At 54.3% G+C, this 22,719-nt stretch overlaps 9 protein-coding genes across 9 annotated transcripts; 5 read left to right on the top strand and 4 right to left on the bottom strand.

Annotated features, from left to right (window-relative positions):
* Positions 1 to 427: 427 nt before the first annotated feature.
* M421DRAFT_93328 (uncharacterized protein) lies at positions 428 to 2,218 on the top strand (the record flags this gene model as incomplete). The annotated part of the gene is made up of 2 exons (XM_033598106.1): positions 428 to 632; positions 681 to 2,218. The coding sequence occupies 2 exons, from the start codon at positions 428 to 430 to the stop codon at positions 2,216 to 2,218; spliced, it is 1,743 nt and encodes a 580-aa protein (XP_033447741.1).
* Positions 2,219 to 2,981: 763 nt separating this feature from the next.
* On the top strand, positions 2,982 to 7,578 carry M421DRAFT_6256 (UCH-domain-containing protein; the record flags this gene model as incomplete). Its single annotated transcript, XM_033595979.1, has 2 exons — positions 2,982 to 6,813; positions 6,866 to 7,578. 2 exons carry the CDS (start codon positions 2,982 to 2,984, stop codon positions 7,576 to 7,578), a joined length of 4,545 nt encoding a protein of 1,514 aa, XP_033447742.1.
* A 1,572-nt stretch (positions 7,579 to 9,150) lies between these two features.
* On the top strand, positions 9,151 to 9,541 carry M421DRAFT_6257 (uncharacterized protein; the record flags this gene model as incomplete). The annotated part of the gene is made up of 2 exons (XM_033595981.1): positions 9,151 to 9,178; positions 9,231 to 9,541. 2 exons carry the CDS (start codon positions 9,151 to 9,153, stop codon positions 9,539 to 9,541), a joined length of 339 nt encoding a protein of 112 aa, XP_033447743.1.
* A 2,036-nt stretch (positions 9,542 to 11,577) lies between these two features.
* On the bottom strand, positions 11,578 to 12,127 carry M421DRAFT_393998 (HET-domain-containing protein; the record flags this gene model as incomplete). The annotated part of the gene is made up of 2 exons (XM_033590052.1): positions 11,578 to 11,972; positions 12,023 to 12,127. Coding segments are annotated over 2 exons (348 nt in total), but the record flags the coding sequence as incomplete, so codon positions are not given.
* Positions 12,128 to 13,404: 1,277 nt separating this feature from the next.
* Positions 13,405 to 15,573, bottom strand: M421DRAFT_93331 (uncharacterized protein; the record flags this gene model as incomplete). Its single annotated transcript, XM_033598107.1, has 1 exon — positions 13,405 to 15,573. The coding sequence occupies one exon, from the start codon at positions 15,571 to 15,573 to the stop codon at positions 13,405 to 13,407; it is 2,169 nt and encodes a 722-aa protein (XP_033447745.1).
* Positions 15,574 to 15,730: 157 nt separating this feature from the next.
* On the top strand, positions 15,731 to 16,506 carry M421DRAFT_421903 (uncharacterized protein). Its single transcript, XM_033592991.1, has 2 exons — positions 15,731 to 15,830; positions 15,882 to 16,506. Exons 1-2 carry the CDS (start codon positions 15,826 to 15,828, stop codon positions 16,300 to 16,302), a joined length of 426 nt encoding a protein of 141 aa, XP_033447746.1. The 5' UTR covers positions 15,731 to 15,825; the 3' UTR covers positions 16,303 to 16,506.
* Positions 16,507 to 16,534: 28 nt separating this feature from the next.
* Positions 16,535 to 18,359, bottom strand: M421DRAFT_93332 (thioredoxin-like protein; the record flags this gene model as incomplete). The annotated part of the gene is made up of 5 exons (XM_033598108.1): positions 16,535 to 17,055; positions 17,181 to 17,531; positions 17,590 to 17,788; positions 17,849 to 18,225; positions 18,278 to 18,359. The coding sequence occupies 5 exons, from the start codon at positions 18,357 to 18,359 to the stop codon at positions 16,535 to 16,537; spliced, it is 1,530 nt and encodes a 509-aa protein (XP_033447747.1).
* Positions 18,360 to 19,339: 980 nt separating this feature from the next.
* Positions 19,340 to 20,874, bottom strand: M421DRAFT_65371 (uncharacterized protein; the record flags this gene model as incomplete). Its single annotated transcript, XM_033596238.1, has 2 exons — positions 19,340 to 20,619; positions 20,670 to 20,874. The coding sequence occupies 2 exons, from the start codon at positions 20,872 to 20,874 to the stop codon at positions 19,340 to 19,342; spliced, it is 1,485 nt and encodes a 494-aa protein (XP_033447748.1).
* Positions 20,875 to 21,059: 185 nt separating this feature from the next.
* On the top strand, positions 21,060 to 22,630 carry M421DRAFT_421906 (uncharacterized protein). Its single transcript, XM_033592992.1, has 2 exons — positions 21,060 to 21,720; positions 21,770 to 22,630. Exons 1-2 carry the CDS (start codon positions 21,307 to 21,309, stop codon positions 22,346 to 22,348), a joined length of 993 nt encoding a protein of 330 aa, XP_033447749.1. The 5' UTR covers positions 21,060 to 21,306; the 3' UTR covers positions 22,349 to 22,630.
* Positions 22,631 to 22,719: the final 89 nt, after the last annotated feature.

Below are 22,719 nucleotides of genomic sequence, written 5' to 3' on the forward strand. Positions count from 1 at the left end.
CACAACACCTCACTGTCGGAAGCTTCAGTTCCACCAAGCGGACGATAAGTTTTCGTGCGACCGCAATTGGCTCCTAGAAGACCTGCCACCTCTCGCATCCGCCCTGGTCTCGTTTGATACCAAAGTCACGACAAACCGGCACAGCACACAATCTCTACGCGATCTGGAGCCTCTTCTCGGCATTTTTAGGCCACACAATTTCTGCGCTTCGTTTCGATAGGCATTTCCACGCAAACCAATACGATTGAACATCTTGGGCTGCGTGCAACGGTGTACCGTGGGAGGTCAATTTGTCGGATGAGGTAGAGGAGGTGGAAGAGGTGGTGCTGTCGAAAACAGGGAGAGGAACTAGCTGGTTGGGGTCCAGCATTGGAAGGAGGCTCTCTTCGACTGAGAAACCCCAGCGAGGGATGAAAACCTGGAGGGAATGGATCCGGAAAGCGTAGCGTTCCAGCCCCGCGAAGACTACTGGCGATTCCAGAGCGAGATGCTCCGAGTGCAACAATCTCAAGCTGAGCTGTCAGATCGCATGGCTCGCTTGGAACGCAAGCAGGACGATGATTCCCGCCTGAAGAATGTCTGGGGCACATCTTCGCCGTTTCCCTCCGTACTCGGTGGTACCCCGCAGCAAGGTTAGCCAACGCACGCCAGATTCTCATGGCCTACTAATGTCTAGTCAGTTCCTCTACAACAGCCCACGGCCGAGCACTTTTCGAACTTCGATGATGACGAGTCTAGCAATCTGATTGGCAATCTCCAGCTTGACGCCGACGACGAACCTCGACGAGTTGGAACGACATCGCGCGCCAACAGTGTTCGCTTTGACGAAACGGCGAATCACGGACATTGGACACATGCTTCACGAACTTCGCTGGAGCTCCTGCCCCGCTCTGGCAGTAGTCTTGGCGGGCACGCACTGAGTGAACGCAGCTATTCCCACAAGTCAGACGGGAGACAGAGCTCAGCAGGCCAATCTGTTCACTCAGTCACATCAGGGCGGGCCAACAGTTTTACCAGCTACGGTCCCACAACGCCAGTGGAACTCCCAGGGCTGGCACCTGGTCTGTTCATACTTGGCTCTGTTCCCTCCATCATACGTTGCTGGCTCAACACTAATTTCAAGCATGATACCCTTCTCTATGCCGCTGTCTGTACCGGCTCGCATACATCTTATCTAGATTTGCACCTCATTGACTATCTCGGCTTTCAGGATCAGATCACGCAGAACGATGATGGCTGCAGGAAGATCCAGTTGACAGTTTATCTGCCAGAAGCCGTGCCCGTCTCAGCGTCTGCTCAGTCCGACAGCCCTGCTCCTCAGCTTCCTTCTATCACGGTTGAATTTACCGTAGTCGACGAGCACGATCTATCCAAACCCAAAGCTATCCAAATCTTGATTGGTAGCGACCTGCTTCGATCGCACAACGCCGACATCCTCTTTTCTACCAACCACCTGATGATTTACGATGATGACAGGAACAAGCTCCAGGTTCCACTGGTGCGACCAGAAGACGAGAGCGCTTTCAAGTCTCTGTCAACCTCACATAGGACAAGTCACATTCTGAAGCCAGGCTTGATATCGAAGAGTGCAGTGGTTGGCCTGCCCTCATCCGTCGAGCCTAAGGTCAAGTTTCTCGAGACGGCACAGGCGGAGAGCACAGATCCGCAAAAGCTTGGAGAGAGCATCATGGCGGCCAGCTCTGAGGATGGTGGTTCGAATGGTCGAAGAAGCCTCGATCAGCGACCACATTCCCTGTCGACGTCCTTTGCACGGTCTGAGTCCAAGGATGCTCAGCTCTCAAGTCCTACAACAGTTAGCTCGCGCTCAGGACCATCGCCAGCCATGCTGAGCACATGGCGACGCGATACAAATGAGAAAGCCAGCGGCGGAACACTAGACTGGGCACACGTGGGTAAAACCACCGCCTCCCCTTCAAGTCAGCCGCGCCGTGAGATCAAGGTATTGAGGCCTTCGAGGTCGTCTTCACGTACACTTACCTCCTCGACTGCAGCAGCCGGAACTGGACAATCGCGCTTCTTCGATGATGGAAAGAGAAAGGATGACGGTGAGGTGACAACAGGCGCCCCTACACCGTCCTTGAGCCGCACGGTGTCTGGCGAGAAGAACGAGAACCGGCCGCCAGTTGCAAACCTGCGATCCGCTAACCCTGTGGGTGGTGCATCTGCCTTTGCGTGGCTCAAGAGCGGGTCGAAATGAATGTGTAGATGTCTTATCAGACGGGCGCAACAGCGGCTTTCCATAGCAGCGCCTCGATACGGATAACAATAATGATACAACGTCAAACATTGGCCGTAGTTGCTTGTAGTCACAGTATGCTTGTTGTGTTCGCTCACATATTGATGTATATTTAGGACCCCCCGTGCAAGCAAAGCATTCTATGCGGCCAGGAATCTCGTAGTCGCAAGCTCGATGCAACTCGCTAGGATTGAAGCGCGCAGAAGGTTGTCATGTCTGACAGGTGTGTTCAGCGACATGACAGGCAGCCAGACTGCACCTGGTCTGCTTCTCAGCCTTGCGGCATAAGCGAGGCTGCTAGCGCGCGTCTCTTTGCGGTCAGCCAAACTAGAGGCCTGTGACGGAGGGCGATTTTGAAAAGTACTGCGTCCTGCACGCTCTTTCCGCACCGCCGATTGCGCTTGCCCCACGCACTCATTGCCTCCTGCCTCACCTTGCCCGTGGACAACTGGCCCTGCACTGGCGCCGATACGCGTTTCACCACCATCGACCATTCTTTGCCCGCCTTGTCTGTCTTGGAGCTATAGAGGCTCCGGGCAGGCCTCAGAGCTTCACAACGGCCTCCACCAAGAAACGGAAGACCGTGACCGCCGCGCAAACAAACAGCCTTCAAAGCGGACTGCGCAAAGCATCGCCGTCCTCGAATGAGGGCACGCCCGTAGCATCACCTCGGTCGTCCCCGCACCCATCGACATCACCGCCGCCGCGCTTTCTGCCGCCCCACATGAAGGAAGCAGTCAAAGAAGCATCGCACGAGAACAGCAGCAGCATACCGAGCGTGCGTGGGGAGCAAACCGCTACCGGTGCCAGCTCGCCGAGTGAGGCTTACGCAAATCTCTCGCTCGAGAGCGCCGACAGCTCTGCGACAGACTCCTTAGAGCGCACGCGCGTGGGCTCTGATCCTCGCACCGCGCACCGAGCCTCCTCGCCCGCCAAACGCCTGCACTCAGACATGGACGACGCCGGCAGTATGGACATCGACGCGCCAACCGCGAGCAACTCTCGACGGGGCAGCGGCACATCGAGCCCACGCCCCACCAAGCCGCTCCCTGCTGCCGCCATGCAGCGCAGCGCTCGGGCAACGTCAGTCGAGATGGCAGACGCGCCCAACGACAGTGTCAGCTCTGAGGGTGCTTCGCCGGCAGACTTGCCTAGTCTGGACGAGCAGGTCGCTGAGGTCATGGCCATGTCAGGCGCCGAGCTCGAGGAAGGCCAGGAGGGCTATGTTGTGTCTGAGGCTTGGCTGGAGCGAGTCTGGGCGCGCACAACAGAGGGCAAGACCAGACCGAAAGAGTTCAGCAAAGAGGCCACACAGGGCCCGATTGGACCAGTAGACAACTCAGGGCTTGTGGACACTGAAGCGCTGAGAACTCCTTTGGTTGACCAGAGCGGCGCCGACTTCATTCCTCTGCGTCAAGGCCTGATGCTGCACCAGAACCTCGAAGTGTTGCCTGCGAAGGCCTGGGAGCTGGTCGTTCGCTGGTACAGCCTCAAGGAGGGCAGCCCTGTTATTCGACGCTACGTGCAGAACACTGTGCCCGATAAGAGCAGCTCAAACCTGCTGTGGGAGCTCTACCCGCCTATAATTACAATCCGCAAGGTCCGCAAGGCTGCAGCGACGCCAACTGAGGAAGCGAAGCTTGCACAGCGCATTGTGGCCAGCAGGAGTGACAACTTCCAGAAGTTCCTTGACGCTGCGAAGATAGCAGCTGGTATCGACGTGAACAGCAAGGTTCGTGTCTGGAGAATTCTCGCAACCGCACCCTCAGACGGCCCTCAAGAGAAGGCACAGTCGCAGCCAACTGGCATATTGACACCAGATGCGTCGCCGCGCGGTGGCAGTCCCGTTGCTGGCGAGGCGACGCACCGCATGTCGCTGATCATGGACACTGCGAGCTTCACCGGCCTTGCTAACGGCACCGAGCGCGAGCAAGTGACTAGCAAGGACGAGAAGGCAAATGAAGAATCGAATCCGTCGGTGACTCTCGACGCCGCGAGTCTTACCCAAGATCAGGTCATTGTGCTTGAGGAAGCTGACGAGAACGGCGAGTACATGTCGGATACCGTTCCAGTCAAAACCAAGTTCAAGACTGCGGCAGAGCTCAGGGCAGGCATGAAAAGCGGCAGCACCAGTGGTAGAAGCACGCCTACTGGTGGCCCACTTACAAGAGGCAGGACACGCAGCGGAAAGGTCCGCGGCCAGACCGGCCTCACGAATTTAGGCAACACATGCTACATGAACTCCGCTCTTCAATGCCTGCGCAGTGTCGAGGAGCTCAGCTTGTACTTCCTTAATAACCAGTGGGAGAATGAGGTCAACAAGGTCAACCCTATCGGTTACAAGGGACAAATTGCGAGCGTATACGCCAACCTGGTCAACAGCATCTACAGTGTCAATGGGTCATCGTCCTTTTCGCCTAAACAGTTCAAACAGACTCTCGGCAGAGCCAACAGTCTGTTCAGTGGCTATGGGCAGCAAGACTCTCAGGAATTCTTAAGTTGGCTTATCGACGCGCTTCACGAGGATCTGAACCGCATCATCACCAAACCTTACAAGGAGAACCCGGATTCAGACGATAATACCTTCCGAGATCCAGAGGCGATGAAGCAGTTGGGCGAGATCTACCGGGGAAATTACCGTGCACGCAACGATTCCGTTTCGACAGACCTGTTCAATGGCTTCTACAAGAACACCATGGTGTGCCCGGAGTGCGACAAAGTCAGCATCACATTCGATCCATACAGCCAGTTAACTCTGCAATTACCCATCGAGCAATCCTGGTCACATACCATTACCTATGTACCCTTATACGGCAAGCCTCAACAGCTTGATGTTGACATCGACAAGAACGCCACCATCAAGACACTGAAGGAGTACGTCGGTAAGCGTTTCGGTGGCGTGAAACCCAACCGCCTCATGGTCTCTGAAGTTTATGGCCACAAGTTCTACCGCCATCTCGATGACAATGCTTCGATCTCCGAATGCAACATCGCTACTCGTGACGATATCTTTTTCTACGAGCTTGAACATGTACCCAGTAACTGGCCGGCTCCTAAGAAAAAGCCAAAGGTCAAGACCTTCATGTCTCAGTCCTCTGAAGACGACCTTCCCAATTCGGCATCCTCGCTCCACGATAGAGTCATCATTCCCGTGTTCCACAGAGGACCAAGTGCATCCTCATATAGGGGTTCGCAGTTCACAATGACACTGTGGCCGTTCCATATTGTCGTGACACGCGAGGAAGCGAAGGACTACGATGAAATCCTGCGCAAAGTGCTTGCAAAGGTCGCACAGTCTACCACCCGCCCTATTCTCACGGAGCTCAGCGGGAGCTCCTCTGACCAGTCTCGACCAGGCTCAGACGTTGTCGTCACAACTGAAGAGGACGCACTGCCCAATGGCGACCCCCGCGTCAAAGATGGCTCCATCGAGAGCGAAGACATGGTCGAGGTCACAATGACAGATGCAGAGACGCCCGTTGCCAAGACGTCAAATCAGTCGGAACTTCCGGAGATCCTCAAGGCTGGCGCCTTCATCGAACCACAATTTAACCAGCTTTTCGAGATGAAGTACGCTCGCAAAGGCAACGAGTTTGTGCCTACCGGCTGGACTTCGGTTGACCACACCAAGACACTTGAGCCCATCTCGAAGCGGATACCAGTCCCTTTGGAGCGAGCGGACTCTGAACAGTCTTCTCGTGCAGGCAGCGAGTCGTCGAGCGAAGAAGACGGGGACTCACCTCAGTCGACTGCTGATATTGATATCGACCTCAAGGCTGCTATTGAAGAAGCAAACGTCAGTAGCGACGAAGAGATACCTTCCATCGAGCCCCTCGAGCCCTCCGAACCTATCCGTGGCGGCCGACAGAAGAAGAAGAGCAAGAAGGCCAGGAAGCACGAGCGAAAACTAGAACGTAAGCACAAGAACAACAAGAACTGGAAGGCCAAGAAGAGAGCACCAGAACAGCCAATCTTCCCTGATGATGCTGAAAACGACAATGAGGGTTTGATCCGTCTTGGGGAAGCTATCGTGTTGGAGTGGAACCCTGAGGCTTATGATGCGCTCTTTGGTGGCCTGAACGCCGATGATTCTCGCGGCACGGACGTCATGAAGAGCATCGAGACATTCGATGATCCTGAGATCGCAGAGAAGAATGCCAAGCGAATTGCTCGTAAGAAGAGCGGGATCACGTTGGACGAGTGTCTTACGGAGACATCAAAGAGCGAGACGCTGTCTGAAGACAACCCGTGGTACTGCAGCAACTGCAAGGAGATGCGCCGCGCGACGAAGACACTCGATATCTGGACAGTACCGGACATCCTGATCATTCACTTGAAGCGCTTCAGTGGGTTCCGTTCTTTTAGGGACAAGATCGATGATAAAGTTGACTTCCCAGTCCAAGGTCTGGATCTCAGCGGCAAGGTCGGATTCCCCGAGGACAAGAGTCTTGTGTACGATCTTTTTGCGGTAGACAACCATTTCGGCGGCCTAGGAGGAGGTCACTACACAGCCACTGCTCAAAATTTTTTCGACAAGCAGTGGTACAACTACAATGGTACGCATCAATCCTGTCAAGTATATTTTACACGTATTAACCACGATTGCAGACTCCTCGGTGCACAGATGCTCTGGTGGTGAGGAAGCTGTTACGAAGGCCGCCTACCTGCTGTTTTATCGCCGCCGCTCCAGTAGCCCTTTAGGCCCAGAGTCGCTACAGAAGATCGTCCAAAAGGATATCGAAGCCGGCTCTGATGACGAGTCTGATATTGAGAACCGTTCGCGTTCACCGGCGGGAAACGGCTCGCGCCTCGGCGGCTCGTCCCGCAATGGATCGTCGAGAGCTGGCGCAGCAGGAGCGGAAGCCGGAGTCCTGTACGGGGATGGCTCAGCCCTTTCGGCAGCCGCAATCCCTCGAGGGACCCTAGCAAGGAACGGAGCAGGTCTCGAGAGTCTCGACGGGAATAGTCCGCCAGATTATGACGACGAGACTTTGGGTGATGACGAAGGCTTCAGCGGTATCGATACCCAAGGCGGTGGTGGCATGCTGTACGGACCGGTCGCTCCCCGCTATCTGGATGACGGGCCCACATGGAGCTTTGACACTCTGGCCGCAGGCCGTGGTAACGATTCAGACGATGCCTTGTCTAACGCTCCTGCCCTAGGGTCGGACAACGGCGAGTACCTTGAGCAGCGCATGATGGAGGACTTCGGCGATGACGAATCGACTCCATTCCCTGGCACGTCAACACCCATGCACTTCGAGCCACCATCCGGTGTCGACGATGAGGAGGTCAAGGAGATTCGCATCGAGGCGGATTAAGTACCGCCCAGCAGACGACCTCCAGCGAGGAGGGACAGTTTCAATTGCTAATTGGCCGCGTATTGGCGCATTCGATCAAGACGGGGAGTTGAGGGGCTGCGCATGGGTGGCGACTTTCGACGCATTGTCATGGCATGCATTAGACTAGACGATTGATGATTGGACGGATAAGGACATGGACTGTAAATGACGGCGGGGTGGAAATGAAAGGCGGCATTCACGATGAATTGTAGGCGTAGTCGCACGTAATCAAAGATTCAGCTCGTCAGCTGGAACCGGAATGTGTGATGTGCAACGAATTCTCGATACCGGGACCTTCTCATGAAGTGACGTGCTTGTTGCTTCTGTCAGTTCGCTCCTTCTCCATGAGTACACCACTGCGACGCGGTCTTTCACCAATGCTACCCCAATAGATGTCAATTTTTGCCTGCTCTACTCCAATCCACGTGGCACCATGGTGGGCAGCGACATCGGCTGCACTCGGCCCTGCGCTGATCTCACTCATCGAATCTGCAAAATAAGGACCTCACCGCAGGGTTAGCCCTGAGCGACGGCCCTGAAGACCTGCCTTCACTTTAAACCGCCCCACACACTGTTGCAATTGAATCCCCGCTACTGCAGACCCTTCCTGCTCTTCTTGTCTTTTCTGCATCTTGCCATACCCAGCATCACCTTCAACATGCGCCAACTAATACTGGTCTGTCTTTGGCTCCTCGCTCTCTTACCGATCGTCACCGCCCGCCAGGACCGTCTCGACTGCAGAACGCGGTTGAACGTCACCATAGTCGAAAATGTGCAGGCTTCACAGCCACAGTTTGGGGGCGCCAGCGAGCTTGCTGCCCACCTCAAGCAACCCTGGCCCCTAGAGATACGGCATGGTCACTCTCACCGGGTAGTCAGGTACTGCTACACCAATTCTGCCACCAGGAAACATATTGACCACAACGTTCGGGATGCTCTCGAGCGATGGTATTGCGGTGCAAGTCAGTCCTATAGTCCTTGATCGTCACCTCTGTTGACTACCTTGGACTAGCACGTCTCAGGGCATGTACATATGGTCGTCTCCTAGCTAGCAAGCAACTCAGCGCAGTTTTCCATCGATACATACAGCGGCTACGTCTGCCGCGATAGATGGAGGCAGAAAGTCGACTCTATTGACTTCGCAGGCACCACCAATCTCGAGTTTGAAGAGCTTCATGATGGCGAACATGACGGCCCCAATTGCAAGTCGCATCACTGCTTTACCGTTAACGACGAAGGGAAGTTTGTCAATGGTCCGGATGGACTCGTGTAATGGAACTTCGACCATGTGGCTGGGGACACTCTATGGATATAGGTCCTCTCATACTTGGGCCACGACGCTAGTACTACTGTTGGGTATGAGAGCGATTCAAATCCATTCGGTTGGCATACAATGCGTGCGTGCCCCCATGCCACAACTGATTCACTGACGCACGAAGTAAGTGAATCTGCTTCTAAATTGCAATATACCGATCACATCTAACTACTTCGGTCACAGTTAGTGAAGCGCATTGTAAATCGATACAGACTGACCAGGTTACAGTGTTTGGCATGATCCACGAGGTGTCACGCAGCGATCGTGAGTTAAATCAATATTCCAACCTTAAGCTGCACATACTGACAGCACCAAGGTGACAACTACGTCCACTTCCAGTGTGAGAATTTCGACAGATATACCGACGCTATTGCGGCAGCTATGCACGACAACTCCGGCTGGACCCGTCTCGAAGCCCACACTGAGCTCTGCGAAGACCAAGACTTCGCGGATCAATACAACTTCCTTGGCGCAGAGTTCGTAAAGATCGCCGGACAAGATGAACCAGAGGGGTTAGACTTGGATTCTATTCAACTCTACACTTCGACCGATTTCATGGACAGAGTAGAGTGCTTTACCAATCCGAATGCTTGTCCTATTGCGGCGTGGGATGAATGGGCAACCTGATAGGAATGCGCCGAAAACACATATCCACCGTAATAAACACGCTTCAGATGGCAATGCTAGATCCACAGCGGCGTGGTACCTTGTAGTGCATTTCAGCCTCCAGTCTCTTCGAGCCAACTTCCGTCTCTGACGGGTCAGATGCCAGCTTCGTCCAAACGGGCTCCGGCTTCGTCAATGCAGACTTCAGCTTCTTTGAGCTAGACTCCAGATCCCTTGGGCCAGACCATGGTCTTCACAAGCTAGCTCTTGCGCTCGTTGCAAAGAGCTAGGGAAGGAGGAGGATATACCTGGGTAATGGTTAGATGGATGGCAGACTTTGAGGCTCGGTGCAACCTGGTGTGCTGAACGAAATTGGTTATAGAAACAGTGTCATAGACGTGCTCATTTTCGTAGACCGCAGCATTTGTCCGTTAGTTGCTGTTATGACCGTGTCTACCGTCCGTAGTCTCACAAAAGCTGTGGAATAGTGCCTGCACTAGCCGTGCGACCAATGTGAATGCTCTCAAGGGCAAGTAGTCCCTACAGGAGATAGCACTATCAACCAATTTAATCACAGTCCGCAAAGCCTTGCGGTATTAAGAGTCTCAAAACCTGTCAGAAATGCCGTGTTGGTTCCAGGCTTGTGGCCTTCACCGATACAGTGAACATCCAGCGCCAAGGTTTGATCGTTCAGCATGTAGCGAAAATCCGTGCATTCCGTTGTGAACTTCTGAACATTGTATAAATTTCGCAATCCACTCGGGACGATGAGAGAGCTTCCTGTTGTGCCCTGGTGTCGATGGGAGGCAAGGCCGGCTTCAGGTCTTGGCGTATACTGCAGGACCGTTGGAGTTGGGACGTAGAGATTAACCTGACAGACTTCTCGTTGTGAGAGAAACTGCTGCAGCGATTGAGGAGGTGGGTATGTGGAGGGTGGTGGTCTGGTGAGAAAGGAGGCTGGCGTCTATCGAAGAAGCTGCGCGTTGCCTAGCCTGATACATGACCTTTATGGCTATACAGTCGTACAACGTACTGAGTAATTCGAAATTAGGTAACAACGAGAAAGGGCTCATACCGCGACAGTGCACACTACAGCGTTAAAGCTGCTGACACCCTGGTGATGGGCGAAGCATCACTTCTGAAGACTGAAGTCGTGGATGCCCCTTTCCTGACTTGACGTAAGTGTGGTCTCTCGTTCTCTTCTGCCGCCGAAGACAGTCTATGTTACTCAAAGAGTGGTCGCCACACCATGTTGCGCAAAATACGCCATGTCCGCCTGCACACTCGTATCCACGTATCCGATGCGCTCGTGGGTTATCCCCCTCCATCTGACTTGGCGCGAAATACTAGACAAGACGAACAGCCCGTGCGGCTGCGGCTTTCCCTCCACCGTAGGATGTCCATGGTCGGAACAGTGCGAACGTAAAGCTATGTCATATCGTAATCGGGGTAGAAGCCATCTACGATACCCGCATTCCAGTTCAAACGAGGCGCTCCAAATCGAACATGTGCTCCTATATCGAGTGCGGGGAAGACTGGGTTGTCTGTGTCTGGTACGAAGAAGGCTTCAACACATTGCCCTCGCAATTCCAGCCGTCCGGCCATACGAGTTTGATCCCCTTGTATATGTACATCACCAATGTGCGCGAGAGCTCGCAGTGGAGCATCGATTTGTACTGTGAACGCCACTGGGTTTGGTACAGAGGCCAACGGCCAGCTTGGAGCGACCTTGGAACTTGATCGCTGGCCAAGAGATTCTTTGGCGTTGTCTCAGTGGGCCGGACAACTTGGTCGGGATCTTTGGTTCGAACGTGCCAGAGGAGATCGGCGAACAAGCCATCGTCGTCCCAAAGGTCTGCAAGGTATGCACAGTCTCGCTGGAGGAATTCGATAACGCCGGCCAGGGCAATCAAGCGGTCTCAGTCGTATGTCAATTTCTGGGCTGGTAATTGCTTCACAACTCTGCGCCATTTCCATTCTTTCGGTGAAGTAAGAGCTGTTCCTGTGTACACAGCGGAAATTGGATCAAGCATCATGTGCGGTTTGTCGAAGGCCATTTTTTCCACGCCATCGGTGTACTCGGACCATGCCGTGCACTCGCATGTTCTAGTCGTCACGCACTCCCACAATAGCCCTTTGGACCAAAATGCACGAAACGAACTGACAAACTTCTTTCTTGGAAAATCCAGGCGCGGGCCAATAGTGGCAATCATGCCGTCTCATCTTCGAGCTTGTGGAAATCATTGAAGTGAGGCAATGGCTTGCGGGCATGCACGGTGTACAGACGATCTGGTGTGGTCGAAAATGAGTGGTCGTGACCGGAGCGGGTACCCGTGACAGAATAACAGCCACCCTCCCCACTGTCCGAGTTCGTGGCTGCTATAGTGAGATAGGAATTTGTATATACGTCACACATGGTTGCCGCTCCGCGAGCCCAATCACTGATATCGTCCTTGTCATTCTATGTCAGATTAGTCGCTTCTGTGGAGCAGCGAGACGTACCTGAATGATACAAAGACTGTCAATCCAGATATAGTCTACTCCAAGGCGGTGCGAAATCTCAATAGCGTGTTGAAATGTGAGGGACAAGTGGTCCCAAGGTATGGACTCGTAAAGCGTATCTTAGTTCCCTTTCAATGCACGCATGATGGGTATTCTTCCCCAGTAGTGACTCAAACAGACGTATCGCCCACTCTCATTCCGCGTCTCCCGTAGCCTTACTTGCTGAGGCCTCAGGTACTCGACAATTTGGTTTGGCAATCTCTGTGACTGCGAAAGCCGTTTGCAGGGCTCGTGTGACTCGGTGCAATGCTCTATCCAACGTTCAAGTGTCGCAAACGCCTCGTCAGACCCTGTGTCATGGGAAACAGCAGAAGTCACAGCTAGACACTGCCGAGGGCATACATCTTGCAGTCCAGTCAGTCAAAGTGCATTTTGATACCGAAGCGACGTATACCTGTAAGTGCCCACAGCTCAATATTCGCGACTGGTTCGTTTTCTGACCACAAGGATTCTAGAAGGTCTTGCACATGTACCTGTGAGCTTTGCCCGACAGGTGTCTATGTCCCTCGATTCAGCAAGGCCTTGCCCTTCTAAACCACTTGCAGCCGGCCCAGATCCCAAAGCGCCATGTTCACACTGCTGCGCAACAGCCCATACATTCCACCACTGCTGAAGCCCACGCTCTTCTTCTCGATCTCTTGAGGGGTATCATTGTTGTCTAGGGGACGGAAAATCTTGATGGAGAGGGTGCGCTTCATGTCAGCGAAGCTCTACCCACACTCGCTATCAAGAGAATTGTGTTCCCAATATGGCTTCAGAACGTTACTCAATACAACACAGCCATGAAATCCTTGAATGATATTTGACCTTGAGGATTGGGAGGACATTTTTCAAATGGAGAGAGAACAAAGGAGATGGCCGCTGCAAAATCCGAATGTCGTGGAAATTGATAGAGAGGGGGAGACAAGAAGCGGATCAATGCCAGGCCTTGGACAGCTGACACCTGCATTACCTAGCACCATCGCCAATGCGGGTACCTGCGAAGTCAGCCTCTCAAGGCTAGAACTTAGACAGCTTACAATTATCGTCCAGCTCCAGTTTCAATGGTGCTGCTTCCGTGAGGTGATCTTCGATCGACCAATGTATATCGAAGCTGGATCTCTCAAGCGCGCCTTCCCCTAATACCGGTCGTATATTCGTCTGGCAGCTCTGCCATATTGATTCCATCAGATGAGACAAGCAATCCTTCATGACAACATCAAACTGACCCTGCGGCCGCGGCTCTCCCTTCTCAGACGGTAATTTCGGGTGAGAGAAGCTTTGATTGTCTGCGTGTTCACGTGGGTATCATCATCTCAGTATGTGACCTACAGTGCAGCGACTCACAGTTTACTCCTCACCCCCTCAACCGGCAACGCGCCACTCATCATCACCTCATCAGCCTCCTCCCTCCCAAACCCTTCACGGCCGTAAAGAACCATATCCCTCCCACCCGTCGTCGTCCACCACCCAACCGCAACCCCACTCCTCTCCGCATCCATCTCGCCACTCACAAGCACCTCCCAAAACCTCGCCTTGACCACTTCCCTCATCTCGCGATCATCGATACCATTGAGCAGCTGCGCGCAAAGCGGTAACCACTCATCCAGCAGATTGATGGTAAGGAAAGGCAGCGCATCAATTAGAGTAAGTGCGAGGACTGCCTGCTCTGAGAGTGCTGGGGGAGGTGCATCGCTGCCTTGCAGCGCGAGAGCGACGGCATCCGGTGGGAGCGGTGTTGTGGGCGCATGTAGCGCTCTGTAGTGTACGAGCTCGAGCAATGTGGCTGGTAGATCAGGATGTGAGGCGCTCAGCGGCGAGGGTGGGGCGGTGACGCGCATCAGCGTCTTGAACGCGAGTCTGAACTGGCGCGCAGACAGCGAGGTAGGGAACGCTGAGAACAAGGCGTCTATGTAGAAAGGGAGGTGCTTGGCGGTCACCTCTGCGCTTTGAGGCGCCAGGAGAACGGAGAGCATGACTGAGTGCGCAGCTTCGAAGTTTTGCATCAGCCCCGTGGAGGTGGAGAGCGACGCGAGGTAAGGGACTGCGGCGGCGACGAGGAGGTCTTCGTTGACCGTTGCTGGGAGGATGAGCGAGAAGTGCTCGCTGGTGTTGAGGAAGTAGAGGTCCAGGGTTCGATCCAGTGGATGGGAGGGTATCGTGCCGAGGTGTGGAGGTGCGATCAGGGACAGGAATTTCGTTGAGGCTACAGAATGTGTGGAGAGGATATCGATGGCAGTAAGATAAACAAAGGTGTATTGCGAGAAGGAGGCCGGCCCGAGGCGGGAGGTGATGAAATACAAGTGTCGTAAGGTGAGGAGAACTTGAGATGCCAGAGCTGGAGCTTTAGCATCAGACGCGAGGACTGGGTCGCGCAATGCGCGGGTGAAGACGCCTCGCAAGATGATTGTGGTGGCGAAGAGAGCGGCCTTTAGGAGCTTCCAGAGCTGCGGCGTCGTTTTGTGGAGGGCCTCCTCTTCGAGATGTGCAGCTTCGTCACTGGAGTCGATATCCGAGAGCTTAATTTGCCGCCACTGTGTCGTGAGAGCGCGCGAGAAGCTCGCCAGGTCGTCCATCATGGTCTGAATGATCCAAGGGCTCTTCACATTCTCCACTGCATGAGCAATGAGTCGCGACAGCGGGCCCATGGACGCTACCAGAGGTCTGGCAAGAATGGCCTCGACCTGCCGGTACGAGCTGGACGACGCACTCCAATCGAGCTTCCCATTCTGCGCGACCCTGACGTCCAGATCCAGGCCGCCGAGGAAGTACGCGCTCTGGAACCCTTCACTCGAGTAGAACGCCGTGCCAATCAACACCGGCAGCAACAGATCATAGTCCAGCAGCGCCCTTTCGACATCATCGATACACCCAAATGCGTGGTTCAAGATGAGCGTGATCGTCTGGCCACCCAGCCCATCCGCCTCGCTCCTCTCCCTGACCTCGACAAGCGCAAGATTCGTCGCATTGACCAAAGCGCCCTCGATCCTCCTCCTCACACCCCCTGCCCAATACAGATCCATTCCCTGCTCTTCCAGATTCCCAATCCCAATCAGCAACCCCCCAAGCACGATAAGATGCTTCCAGCGCCTACTCCTATCGTCGGCGCCGGCAACAACCGCTTTGATCCAGTCATCCAGACTCAACCCCCCGCCAACAGGTGTCTGTCCCGGAAGCAGTTCCGCCGCTTTGCCAAATCGCGCATCGTTGTGGTGCGTGATCACGGTCGTGACGGCTGTGTGGAAGACGGAGAGCAGGCGCAGACTCGTGCGGACGCCATCGGGGCGGTCCCAGAGCGCGGGCGCGGTCAGGAGGTGCGATGTGAGGAGGGACAGGTTGTGGGGGTTTCCGAGGGTGGTGAGGAGCGAGGACGCCGTGCCGAGGATGCTGGCGATTGTTAGCTGGAGAGGCTGTCGAGGTGGTGGTGAATAGGCGAACCGAGGCGTGTCTTCTTGGTCAGTGTAGACTTGGAGCGCGCGCAGCAGCGTGGAGAGGAGGCGGTCGGCCGGCATCGTGCCTGCGGTGTCTCATGAGATGGGCGTGTGAGCGCGTGGGTGTTGCGGTTAATGCGATAGCTGCGAGCGAGCCGAGGTACCGGTACCGGTAGGCCACGCAGGGCGAGATGTGGGTCACTCCCGCCCCCGGAGCCGCGTCTTTCGACATTCACTGCGCCGACGTCACCCTTGAATAAACAATACGCAAAGAGTCCGAGGTCACGTACAGCACGATAACGCTCTCGAGCGCAACCTCGCCATGTCGCACCGATGAGGTACGCCCCCCCCCTCGTCCTTTCCTCCACCGCCAACTGACTCCTCCACAGCTTTATCCAGCGCCTCGACAGCGCCGCCCCGTTGGGCTACACCACCCCCGTCTTTCCCTCGCTCTACTGGCCCCTGCCCCCGGGCGCAGCGCAGTCCTTCTACCTCTACAGACCCAGCGACATTCTGCGTTTCACCATCTACTGGACGCTCCTGCTCGTCGGCGGCATACACCTGGTTGTTGCCCTTTGGGCGTGCATAATACAATGGCGCAACTGGAAGATCATCTGGGTTGTGCCGCCGCTATTTGCGGCCGTGGGCGCGCTTGAGGGCCTGATTGCTGGGGCCATTGTGGGTGGACTGCTGGGCGGTGTGTATCAGAGTGGGTACTTTGAGATGAGCACTTGGATTCCGTTCGTGTGGGGGTGTATCAATGCTATGGTGTTGATTCTGTCGAGTTTTTCGATATACGGCGGGCTGTAACACGGGTATGAACGAAGGGGTGGTGTGGAAAACGCAGGAAGGACGAACAGCAACGATCAGACAAGGCAACATTAGATAGCGTCTCGGATGGACAGCATGACACTGGCTAACGCTGAAGTGTTTCCTCTCTTCGTGAACGTACGATGATTATGCGACACGTACAAACCACTGAAAAACCGAAATCTAGCGAACGTACATCCCATTCTTCCACATCACAATCTCCCAGCCCCCATCAACTCTGTTCGCCCTGATTCTCCGGCTCCTCGGTCGTAACATCAAAGTACCCCCGATTCCTCTCTCCCTGCTTGCTGGGACTGGCATCGACCCTCGGACTACCCAGACCAGCACCCATGTTCCTGAATGCCTGAAACGTAGCCTGCAGTCTCGTCTGGCCCGGGCCCGGGCTGCCGCTGCGTTGCGTGGGAGTAAGCGGAGGCGTACCGGCGCTGCTGTTTTCGCGCTTCAGGAAGCCACCGCTCCAGCTCATCGCCCGACCGAGGACCGGTGCAGTCCTTCCGTTTGTGGTGGACACGCGAGGCGGCGGGCTGGTCGCTCTATGCCTCATCGCCGGCGGGCGTATTGCTTTTTTCTCCACGCTCGGGTTGACCATGGCGATAGCAGTCGGATCCGCGAACTCCAACGTGACATGCGAACCCCCCTTGGACTCGTACGTGAGCGGGTGCGGACCCGAGTGTGCTGGTCGCTTTGAGCTTGCAGAGTGCGCTGTCTGGTTTTGGTGCGCGGCGTAGCGGCCTGGTGCCCTGTCAGTCTACTCTCACGGAGAGGACGGGTCGGAAGCTCGGAAGTTGGACAGTCACGAAAAAGCGAGGGGCCAGTTTGGGAGAAGATATTGAAAATGTCTCGGTGAAAGGGCGTACCTCTATTGTGACGGGCAGTCCGCTCCTGGGTGTTCGGCGTTGATACGGGAGTAGCAACCGTGATGACCGGGCTCGGAGGACGTGAGAGCTTCCTCTCGTCTGAGATCGAACGCACAGGTTGCTCCTGAAAAGTTTCTCTGTCTACTCGTGAGACGCAATTGGTGTGACCAGGGCTTGCTGGCGGGTCCCGAGCATCAGAGCTTGTTAGAGTGACGTCGTTCGAAGACTCAGTGGGAGTTATGTTAACCTTCGGTCTCGGAGTCTGCACGAATTCCGCGTGTGGTATGTCGTCCGTACCGGTAGGCGCTCTATGCTTAGCGTCTAGATTGGTGACTGGTACATCACCAAACTCTACATCTTTGTCAGCTTTGTTTCACAAGTTCGTGAGTGGTAGCGGAGGCGACAATACCTTTTTGCAGATTGGCCAGTCGATCCTCGTAAGATTCGACGAGCGTGTTCGATATGGTGCTCATTGTATCCGAGGCGTGCGCGCTCGGCTTCCAGTCGATAGGGCAGAGAACACCGTGTTTGGCAACGGCCTGGAAAGCCTCGAGCAGACGCAAAGCTTCCAATACACTGCGGCCGACTGTCAGGTTGTTCAACGTGATCTGGGTGGTGAGTTAGTAATGAAAGCAATAGCGAAGTATAGTGCTGGAGCCTGGACGAACCTGTTGTACACGCCCCTCACCATCGATGATGAACATGCCTCGCAAGCAGACGCCCTCTTCCTCCACCAGCACACCATAGTCTCTACCAATCTTGTGGGTTGCGTCGCTCAGCAAAGGTATGTCGATGTTGCCTAGACCACCGTACTGGCGTGGAACATTTTGCCAATGCCACAGTGAATGCTTCGTATCAACTGAGATGAAAGCAATGCTACAGTTCCGGTCACGGAACTCGTCATAGCAATTCTGGAACGCAATGACCTCAGTGGGGCAAACAAAAGAGAAGGCAGCAGGTATAAAGAGTAGCAGCAACCAAGGGGCGTTCGGATCGGGTGTGCTCGGCAATTTTGACGGGCGGATGAATGTGTTCAAAGACACTTCTGCCCATACATCAGCAACAATCACACAGCAAGTTCTGTGACATTCGCTCACCTTTGATTGCACCTCCAATAACTGCTTCACAGTGGAAGTCCGGTGCCTTGTGCCCAATACGGACCTGTCCGAGCTGGCTCATGTTGAACTTCTGGAAGGCTATGATTCACTGCTGTGTCTTGTTAAGTACAGCTTGCTAATGTACTCTGGAGCTCGTGATCGGTGAGCTTCGTCTTCGCGACGTGGCTTGTATATAATGCTCGCTATGCTCGTCATCTTTAATCGCTCTCATTGTGTTTTGGACGAAAGCAATCCCGCCCGTTCCGCAGTTGAGTCTGTCTCTGTTGTTTGGAGTGATGTCTCTGAGCTTCCTTCCATGCCAATGAATCGGGCAATTGCCGGCCTTTCTCGGCCAGAGGCTGCTTCGTAGAGCTGTGTAACGTAGTGTGTTTGCGGTGGCGAATGTCGCAGATGTGTCTAATTAAAAGTGGCTAAATTGACGAATAAGAGAACGTTCGAACGAAAGAGAATGGACAAAGGAGCAGCATTCTTGAACCAATGGTGGACTGGACGGTGATAAATTTGCGCGATCACCAACTCTCCGAAATGAGATTAGTAATGTCTTAGATACAGCGGAGTATGCGCTCATCGAGCATGCCTTCGTATATGTATCTGCAATACAGTACTGTCCCACTCAATACGCACTTGGCACGATACAGACCAGAGTAGTACCTTGATGGGTTTGTGAGCTGCGAAGAACCATTGTATTCCTCTAGCCGTTTCATTTCCATTCAGCTTTCGTGTCGCAGATATCGACTCAGCGGATTTGATAAAGGTGCTCCAAAGCGGGGATATGCTGACTCGAGAGCAGAGCAAGAGCTTACCATCAGATATTATTACGAAAGCCGACGTTCAGGTACAGTGAGAACAAGCAACGATAGAATTGGAGATTGTGGGTGAGTCTCAGATGGTCAGACGAATGGTTGATGAAATCAGCTCATGCTTCTGGTTCTAGATTTGCGAAGTCGATCGTAGCGAGTTGTAGACGTCGGAAGTAACCGCCTGCGTCTTACTACTCGTATCAATGTGACAGATGCTCTTGGTATCGCAAGAAAATGTCGATCAACCCGTATGAATCTTGAACCTCTGCTTGACCTGCTTTCGACACATGGGGCACTTCGATGGTCTGATAGGAATATGCGAGTGCTTGACAGGTACAACCACAGCTGCACACCACTGACACATGACCATGTGACCGCAGGGCAACAGAGCAATGTCGGCTAATTGTTGATAGCAGACCTGGCACGCCAACGTTCTCGTCATTTCCACATCCGTCTTTGGTGGCGGTCGATCGGGCTGGTTATCTAGGGTCGGGAAAGGTCGTTCAGGCGCACGATGAGCGTGCAAAGCATGCCGAGCAGAGGAGACGGCTTCTGATGCCAGGCGCAAACGCTGCAACTCGCTCGTAATCTGCTCGAGGGAGAGGCGGACCTCGGACATACCGCTGGTGGAAGACGATGTCGTCGCAATAGGCTCGCTTGGAGGTGCGCTCGTGGCTGGAAAGTTCGCCCAAGGTGGAGTGATGGTTACATCGCCGGACCTCGCATCATCACCTTGGTTTAACACAGACCTGACTGGGGCATAACTCCACACATTGCTCTCTGGTTCCTGGCCAAGTTGCGACTCCCGCATCACACCCCATAGTAACTGATCTTCGATCTCTCGACGTTCCTGCGCCGACAGGCCTTCAAGAGGAGGCGCTTCGGTGCTATCAGCGGCCCGTAAGTCCTCAGCTTGACGGTAGCGGTTCCAAGCTCGGTTGTACATGTTGGAGAGTGGGGACTCGTAGTCATCGTGTTGGACGTCCTCGATGGTCCCAAATACACGAGTGAACCTCTCCTGAGCTCGCTGCCGCCGCGACGCAGCTTGGCTCAAGGATCCTGTGGGATTGGTCGGTTGCTGCTGCGGCGCCCCAGGGTCGTTCGACGTGGGCATTTCGAGCGTTGGTAGGCTTGTATCCTCAGGTGTTCCATTGTCCGATTCTTCTTCAAGCAGGCTGTCAAGAGCATCTTCCAGGCTCTGCTGCGGCTCAGCAGGCCTCTCGTCCTCGGACGTCAAACGTCGCCGTCTCAGCCTATTCTCTGGTCTCCTGGCATCATTCTCGATGCCCGCTCGCAGCTGATCTAATGTTCGTGGCAGGAAGCCAGGGCTGACTTCATGCAGAGGTTCTCCAATCACTGCAATGCGTTGTTCGGTACCATCGGGACGCGTTGCGAGCCGGTACCCCTGATGAAATTCAAACCAGCGGTCGAGGAATTCCCCCTGATCTGGGATCGCAGGTATGCGTGTTTGCGATATCTCGAGCGGAGGCTCGGTAGCAGCGAGACGGTTGGTCCAGAACTCTTTGCGCTGTTAGATGATAACTTTATATGCGGTTCCACGGAAGGGCTACCTTTGCAGAACCAGCAGTAGCCTTGCCACCTCGTTCCTCGCTGGACAAACCCAATACCGTCGATATACACTCTGTAGGACAAGCTGTGAGCCCGCACATCGGCACAAGCACAGCAGTTTGGTGTGGATGTCAATCGACACGATGTCGCAAGCTTGTGATCACAATGTGTGTCCAGGCGCGGGCAACCAGCGGTAAGCGTGCCCATATTCGCGACGCTGTCGAAAGCAGAGAGATGGAGTGTTGCTAACGATCGGCATTTGCGGTGGCGGCGGACTTAAGGGACGATTTGATGATGCGGGAAGGTGGGGCTGGACGCGACTCTGGAGGACTTGACGCGCTAATTAATTAGGGCTCTTTCACTCTACACCAATGAGCGCTCATCTTGTAGCCTTCACCACAGCCTTGCGTCGCAGCCTGCTGAGCCTTGCGACGAGGCGTAAAAGGCGCCCCGTACGCTTGCTTAGACATATTACTAAGCTGCTCCAGGTTGCGCCTTGTGAAGTCAACACAAAGACCACTTTGTCCTCCACCACCTGCGACTGCCTCGTGCGTTGTCTCTTTCGTTACCCCGCTCTTCTACCTGAGCTCACAACTTTCCACTTGCATCATTTGTAACAGTACAAACCTAATGAGCAAGATGACGACCATCAAACGATGCAAGAATCACATTTTTGACCCAATTAATGTCTCTCTACCTGACGGGTTCACAGCAGAGAAATTTGACAAGCTCCTAACGTCAGAATCGAATCCAGCGGCAGCATTCACCTTCCCAGCTCTAGACAACTGGCTTGCGAAGCTGCTTCAGAACTTTGAACTCCAGCAGAATGAGGCTCACCCCTTCCACAAGCACCCTTACAAGCTGCGAATGCTAGATGTTCAGGCTGTGGATTGGTTTTGGCAAGGTCGCCCGGACCAGGAAGATAAACTTGGCTTCATGAAGATCCAGGCGAGAATTGAGACAGATGCTTATGTACACGACGGCGAAGAGAGGGCAACAGCTGACTGGATCCCTGGAGCTGTGTTCCTGCGAGGTGGCAGTGTTGCTGTCCTGGTAGGTACCTTACTCAAGAGCTTCAACTGAGCTAATCGAGATGTGGCAGATCATCGTGCAACCAGAAGGTGCGCAGGGCGAGGATGAGAAGCATGTCATCTTGACCGTACAGCCTCGCGTAGCAGCATGTTCACTAGCATTCATCGAGATTCTCGCCGGTATGCTAGACGGTGGTTCATTGAAGGGCACAGCAGCCACCGAAATTGAGGAAGAAGCGAAGCTCAAAGTCAGAGAAGGCGATCTCATCAACCTCTCACAGCTTGCAGTGGAGGACGTGCCTGTCACCCCCTGGACAAACGTCAACAGCTCGTCAATGCGCGCGCCCGAGACAGTTGAGAACGCCATGTACCCGAGCGTTGGTGCTTGCGACGAGTTTATACCCATCTTCCTGTGCCAGAAGCGACTCACGAGACGCCACATGGACTGGCTCAAGGGCAAGGCTACGGGTTTGCGTGACGAGGGCGAAAACATCACGCTGAAACTCGTGCCGTTGAGCAGAGCTTGGAGAGAAGCAGGACGAGATGCGAAGGCACTGGCTGCGATAGCGCTCTATGATAACTTGAAGAGGGAAAATCAGATACCCAACATGCCTCAAAACGCGGAGGCTGAGCCGGAGGATATTGATTAGATGTCATGTTCGGAAGGGGTGGGACATGACTGGGCATGAGCAATGAATAGTTTGCCTTTCGACTGATTCTGACTGTTCTCCATCGATCAAGACAAAATTCCCCAGTTCCCGCACTATGAGGACACCCTTCCCAGTTAGGGCCATGACGGCATTCGAATTTCAGCGCTGCTGGTGTGAAGAACATGGTGCATGCGACAAGCAGACTGCTTTCTTGGACAAGTTGCCGTAGACTGCTCCAACGGGTTTAAGATCTCAAGTGCAAGACCGTACACAGAACCAGAGCTTGAGTAATACCATTTGTCCTTCAACTAACCAGCTATGTGGCGCCTCTGCAATCGTAGTGAGACCAGTGCAGGTCCCAGTCGATCAAG

The sequence above is a fragment of the Didymella exigua genome (assembly GCF_010094145.1).
Source record: "Didymella exigua CBS 183.55 unplaced genomic scaffold M421scaffold_17, whole genome shotgun sequence".
NCBI lineage: Eukaryota > Fungi > Ascomycota > Dothideomycetes > Pleosporales > Didymellaceae > Didymella > Didymella exigua.